The sequence below is a fragment of the Microtus oregoni genome, unplaced genomic scaffold (assembly GCF_018167655.1).
Source record: "Microtus oregoni isolate MIOR12 unplaced genomic scaffold, Mior012 000023F_ref0000262, whole genome shotgun sequence".
NCBI lineage: Eukaryota > Metazoa > Chordata > Mammalia > Rodentia > Cricetidae > Microtus > Microtus oregoni.
This window is the reverse complement of record NW_024543082.1, coordinates 11,963,730-11,969,729: the sequence shown is the minus strand read 5'-3', so window position 1 is coordinate 11,969,729 and position 6,000 is coordinate 11,963,730. Positions and strand designations below refer to the sequence as shown.

The 6,000-nt window shown below is 46.0% G+C and overlaps 1 protein-coding gene across 4 annotated transcripts in view; it reads left to right on the top strand.

Moving 5' to 3' along the window:
• The first annotated feature begins 2,743 nt into the window (after positions 1-2,743).
• The window catches only part of Cblb (Cbl proto-oncogene B), a 183,770-nt gene continuing 180,513 nt past the window's right edge, over positions 2,744-6,000 (top strand). For 2 of the 4 annotated variants that reach the window (XM_041672999.1, XM_041672997.1), the window contains exons 1-2: positions 2,744-2,861; positions 4,097-4,278. In XM_041672999.1, coding sequence (XP_041528933.1) covers positions 4,111-4,278 — 168 coding nt within the window. In that variant the 5' untranslated portion in view covers positions 2,744-2,861; positions 4,097-4,110. Of the gene's footprint in view, positions 2,862-3,379; positions 3,426-4,096; positions 4,279-6,000 lie in introns of those variants that run through there. The other 2 variants (XM_041673000.1, XM_041672998.1) reach the window with 1 other exon arrangement.

The window sequence follows — 6,000 nt, the reverse complement described above, 5'->3', positions numbered from 1 at the left end:
AGTATGTGTTAAAGAATGGACAGAACTGTACTCTTCTTTCCAAGCAATGGCTTACTAAGCCCAACCATAACTAGGTCATGTGGTTCTTATTCCTAGCTGTGATTTTGTGGTTCTCCTTTTTTTTTTTCTGGGAGACTAGCATAGTTTTTATGGTATTCTGTTTTTGTGTCATGATACCCCTTGTAAATGTACCTGGAAGGTCTGCAGGTAGATTAAGAACACCTTGCTGGATTTGAGAATTAAGTGAATTTTTTATTTGTAAAAATAGAGTTGTCATGTTTTCCCTATCTGATATCTTTAAGTGGCCCACTGAATCAGCTGACATTTTTTATACTCAAGCCTAATTTTCCAACCCAGGTCTAATGTCACAGGAATTATTTTTGACTATGAAGAAAACATAAAAAGAAAACAATTGGGAAAAGGCTGCAATATTTTCCTTAGACAGTTGTCACATTTTTCCCCTTAAAAGAACATTAGACATGCTTAATTCCAGTGATATAATCTACATTTTTCCCAGTTGGGGAAATAATACTAAATAATCCTTGCTGAAGTTGCAAGTGTTCATCACTGTCTCTGCAAACTTTCTGATGTGCCCTTGCCATTAGGTCTCTCGCTTGGGGCCTCACATGTCCTTTCAGCCAGTGTGCTGGTGAGGTTCTTTTCTTCTACTTTGACAAAAGCTAAGGTCACTTGGAAGGAGAGAATGTTAATTGAGGGATTGTCTCCATCAGATTGTGTGCAGGCAATTATGTGGAAACATTTCCTTCTTTAATAATTGATGCTGGAGGATCCAGCCTGACTTGGGGTGAGGGTTGTGCCAACAAATGGTTGGGTGGTATAGGAAAGCACTTCTTGAAAACCTTGAAAATGGACCAGTAAGCTGCATTCCTCCACAGCCCCTGCCTTTGTTCCCTTCAGTGATGGTTTGGACAAGTAAGTCAAACAAGCTCTTTCGTCCCCAAGTTGGTTTTGGTCATGATCTTTATCCAAGCAATAGGAAACCAAGCCAAAATAGCCAATTGGGTTGTATTTTTCACCTCTTGGCCACCCTGGCACTTGTAAGACCTTTTAGGTAGGAATTCCACTGTTTCTCATGTCCCCACTGTTTCTCATGTCCCCCGGTGACATTGCATTCACTTTAAACTTCACAAAGGTGGTCTTTTATACAGTCTCCACTTAGGAACTGTAGCTACTATTACAAGCAGTAAGAAAGATACAAATTGCTGGAGAAGAAATTGAGGTCTGTACTTGTTTTCATATGTAAAACAGGGAACTATTTCCTAATTATTTGTAAGGAAATAACAACAGATAATATTATTTCCAGAATCATACTTCATTGCCTGACTGCTTAAAAGGCCACATTTTGCTTGTTTTCATTAAACAAAAACAGAAACTATCTGAATTTAGAATTGTAGAGCATTTTATATCAAATAGGGAGCCTAGCACTAAAATACTAGGGAGTGGACAGAACCCTGAGACACATTTGTCAGGATAATTGGCTAGAGAAAGATTGTTTGTGTGTGTGTGTGTGTGTAATGTATGCGGATGTCATGTCCAGGAGCCCAAGGTATAATAAGGTCTATCCTGTTCTATCAACCTCAGGGGGAAAACCACTTTCCAAGTATGTAAACCTGCAACAAATAGTTGCAGCATGGGATTGAACCAACTAGAGTGAAATACAAGCATTTGTTTGGGGGAAGATTATGTTGACAGCTGAGCCCTGGCATTTCTTTTTAAGCCTTACCAGACGTGTTTCCTTTTATATGGACATCAAGGATGGAGTCCCAGAAAGAGATGAACACTGCAAGAGAATGCCAGATACAAGGTTGTGATTAAAATGGAGACTCATCTACGCGGAGGAAAAGTGACTCAGAAAAAACCTAACTGCAGAGTTCTTTACAGAGATTTATGGAGAAACTTGTACAGAACAAAAAGGTGCAAGATTTAATAGTAATCCCCATTGTATGGAACTTTTACAGCCCCGGCACCATTCGCAGACACTATTTAGCCACGGTTGTCAACTATTTGCTTTCTCATCAGCCTGATGTTTGATCTGGAATCCCTCTAGAACTAATAGCAAAAGGGAAACATTTCTGAAATTTAGGAAGTTTTAGTTGGCAATCGGGTTTTACTCTTCGCCTACAGTGTGTGAGGTTACCCTTCGTCTTTGAAGCGAGGGGAGTGTTGCTCTTTATTTGACAGCCAACAAGAAACACGGTCTTGGACCTATTTGGCTGCGGTCCTGAGTAGCTGAGTTTGGCAGCCCTAGGGAAATGAATTTCTTAAGCCTGGGACCCGCCCAGAGCTGAGTAGCACCACTCTGGCAGCGGGTACTCTGTTGCTATGAAACAAAGACTAGGAAGGTGAGTGAGGCAGGAAGTCCCGCCTTTTAGCCCCAGTTGGCTTAGACTCCCGCTCGGGGCGCTCACGCCCACCTGCGCACCCCTCATTGGTTAGCTCCCCGGCGCCTTGCCACTACTTTCCAGTTCCTTTCCTTGTCCCACTTCTGGTTCCAGGATACCCTAGGCCCATTTCCCTACGAGTTCTTCTCCAAGTGGGATGCGGACGAGCGGGCCTTCCTCTGGGGCCATTGTGTACCGGGGAGGACGTGGACCTGGGGGTAGCGCGGGAGGAGCGTCTCGTCCCGCCCATTGGCTCCGCCCGCTGTCTGGCAGAGAGCAGCCGCTCAGGATTGGCTCGGCGGCTTGAGGCTCCGCCCTAGCCCCGCCCCGCGCCCTGGTCTCCGGGGATGGCTCAGGGGTGGGGTGGCCAGTGAGTGGTCTCCTCCTCCGGCGGGCGCTGCGGCGGCCTCCCGAGAGAGTGGCGCGGGACAGCCGGGCGGGCGTGAAGCTGTCTGCACGGTAATTGCCGCGTCCCCATGTCTGCGTGTCCCGAGATCTCGGTGGCTTCTTCCCCGGAGCGCTCTCTTAGGGCGATTCCACAGAGTCCCCGCCCGAACCACCCCATCCAGGGCAGCGTGTGTGGAGTGGGACCCGCGATCACGCGTGGCTCGGGAGGGCCGCGGTAACCTGAGTAGAGGAGGGAACCGGGCGCCCCGAGGTTGGGCGCTGCTTGCTGCCCCGGAGGCCCTGAAGCTGGGCACGGGCCATCAGGGAGAGGGGACAGTCCTGGCTTCCAGCTGTTGTCGCCACAGCGGGCCTGAGCCAAGTGGGGATTTAAAGAGCAGTCCCTGGCTGGCCTGAGGCCCGGGAGGGAGCGGACTCAGGCTGGTCGCCGCCGGTGGGAGGTGCGTGCGACTGGATCGGGCAGGCTGTGGGACACCGGGGCCAGGTCTCAGGCTTGGGATACTTTATCCTCGCTCCATTCCTTGTCCGTTTCCCAGACCCCCGAGTTGCGGACGAGAGGCCCGAGCCGGGAAGGGGCAAAGGCGCCCCGAAACAAAGCTTTGGATCTTCTGATCCCGGGTAGGCAGACTAGGGGCCACCCGAGAAGTGAACTCTGCTGTGCGTGCCCGCCCTTGCCGGGTTCTCACCGCTTTTTAAGAAAGGCTTGTTTGTTGCTTGGTTTACTTAGCTCTAGGGAAAAACTACTCACCGCATTGCTTTAAAGAACTATTTGTGTGTCCGCGGCTGCTGGCTTTTGCCTGGGGAAATCCAAGCCCTCCGCCTTTGTTGACAACAGACTTGCCCCTTATGCGTGTGCGGAGCACTTTGCATTTATGTAATAACTTGGCGAAATCTAACAGCGTGAAGGAGGCTTCTGAGTGAAGCTCCCAACACGAATTTTAGGGGTTGTAGCTCTGGTATTTTGAATCTGGATTGCAGCAGAAGGGGGAGGAACATTGTGTTCTTATCTGTTAAAAGTTGTTTTGTTGGTGGTGAGCTGTGTGGATCATCAGGAGGAAGACGCATCCTTAACTTCTACTATCGTGAAAGCAAACCTAGCGTTACAGTTCCTAACGTGGAGAATGTAGTTACACCGGGTTACTAAAAAGTTGAAGTTGGGACCGTCCGTTTTGGCTCACGATGGTGGAGAATGTCATTAGTGGGTACAGGCGAGGCTCTTTGGTTCAGTTTCCTGTTGGGAAGATACTTTTATAACTTTAATTCTTTTTAAACATTTATCTTGCAAAAAGGACTAAGATTCCAGATGGCAAATTCTATGAATGGCAGAAATCCTGGTGGTCGAGGAGGAAACCCCCGCAAGGGTCGAATTTTGGGGATTATTGATGCTATTCAGGATGCAGTGGGACCCCCCAAGCAAGCTGCAGCTGATCGCAGGACTGTGGAGAAGACTTGGAAACTCATGGACAAAGTGGTGAGTTCAGTGCGTGTGCCTGAATGCAGTTATCTGCATTTATACGTGCGGTTAAAAAATTATCATTGTGGCAGAGCTCTTCAGGATTTGTGTTGGGCCATTTTCCTCAACTCTGTGTTTGGAAAGGTTGGATTCAAAGCAAAGATTTTTTTTCCCCATTTAACCTTTTGTCTTGCTTTTCAAGGTCCAGAGTTCTTGGATATTACTCAGATATACAGAGGGTTTTTTTTTGTTGTTTTGTTTTGTTTTTTTTTTAACCATTGGCTGCTTTGGGTGGGTGTATGGCTATAGTATGGTATAGAAGTTTGTTTAGTCTTTGGTGGGTTTCTTTTGCTATTCGATAACAGAAGGCTGAAAACAGTAAGTGAGCAAAAGTCTTGGCTGGAGCACACTTAGGCCAGCCACATGTGTGATGTAGAAACAGTCACTGGGGAAAGAACCAGGGCTTCACGGAGGAAGCAGCGTTCAGGAGTTTCCATTCTTTCTGTGTCAACTCATCATCATTAAGAAAGTTTTTCTTTTTTTCTTCTTCACTGTTGATGGCATCACCATTCTGGCCTCTTTCATCTACTGTTCCACTTTGAGCCTTTTTGAGGGAACATTGTTTATTGTGAAAGGAAAATGTATGTTGGAGGTTGTGTGGGGCTGAGACTTTCAGAAACTTCTGTGGTTTCTGCTTGTTGCTCTTAGACGAACTCTAGTTTCACAAGAAGAAACCAAACTGGATGTCAGTTCTCAGAAAAGTCCAGTTAAAGTGGCAGTGTGAGCACCTCCCAGGACCCTGGGGTGAAGCTGGTTGTCTGAGGAGGCTTCTGAGACACATGTGGTGCTTTCTTCTCCCGCAAGTTCATGCTTTATGATTTTGAAGCTGTTGGACTATGTGCGTTATAGACATTAAACAAAATGCTCCTTGTTTGTGATGAGAAGCCAAAGCTTGTTGGAGAACATAGAATGGCTTTACCTTTGCTTGCTTTGGTTTACTACTAAAGACAAAATTGCCTACAAAGAAGTCACAGACAGGGTTTCTCCGTAGCTTTTTTGGTTCCTGTCCTGAAACTAGTTCGAAAAAAATCCGGAAAAAAAAAAAAAGAAGTTACAGAGTAGTAGGGACAATCTGGGGGGTGACACTGTTCGCTTTATTTTCATGTATGCTCATGGAGGCTGTGGTTAAGATACCTAAACCGCAGGCGTGGCATTGGACGGCTACTGATGTCAAATGCAGCCCCAGACTATTTTAACCAGGTGAATCGCCTTAGTTTGGACTTCAGTGTGACCTATTTAAGCTTCTGCCAATTTCTTCAAGTTGTTATATTAAAGTGCTCCAGACGGAATGATGTCATGATGATAGAACATTGCAACTTGCTGCTTGGGATCAGGTTTTGGTTTTAGCCTTGGACACTTAAGAATGAAAAATATGCAGCTGGAAAAAACTGCATGTATTTGGCAAGCACAATGTGAGTCTTCTTTGCTTTTTTGTAGAGTATGCCTTTGAAGGTCATCCTATTGCTTGATTCATTAGTGGTAGGACAAAAAAAATTCAAGGTTTGTTCCATTTCTGTCTGTTACATAAGTAGTCAAGTGGGTCGGATTTCACAGAAGATATGGTCCTTGTCCATCCCAGAGATGGTCGACATTTATATATTTGCGATTGAAGGCTAGAACATAAAATCAAAAAGATTTATATAAGGAAGTGGCAAGCAGTCATTACTGTCAAGTCAATGA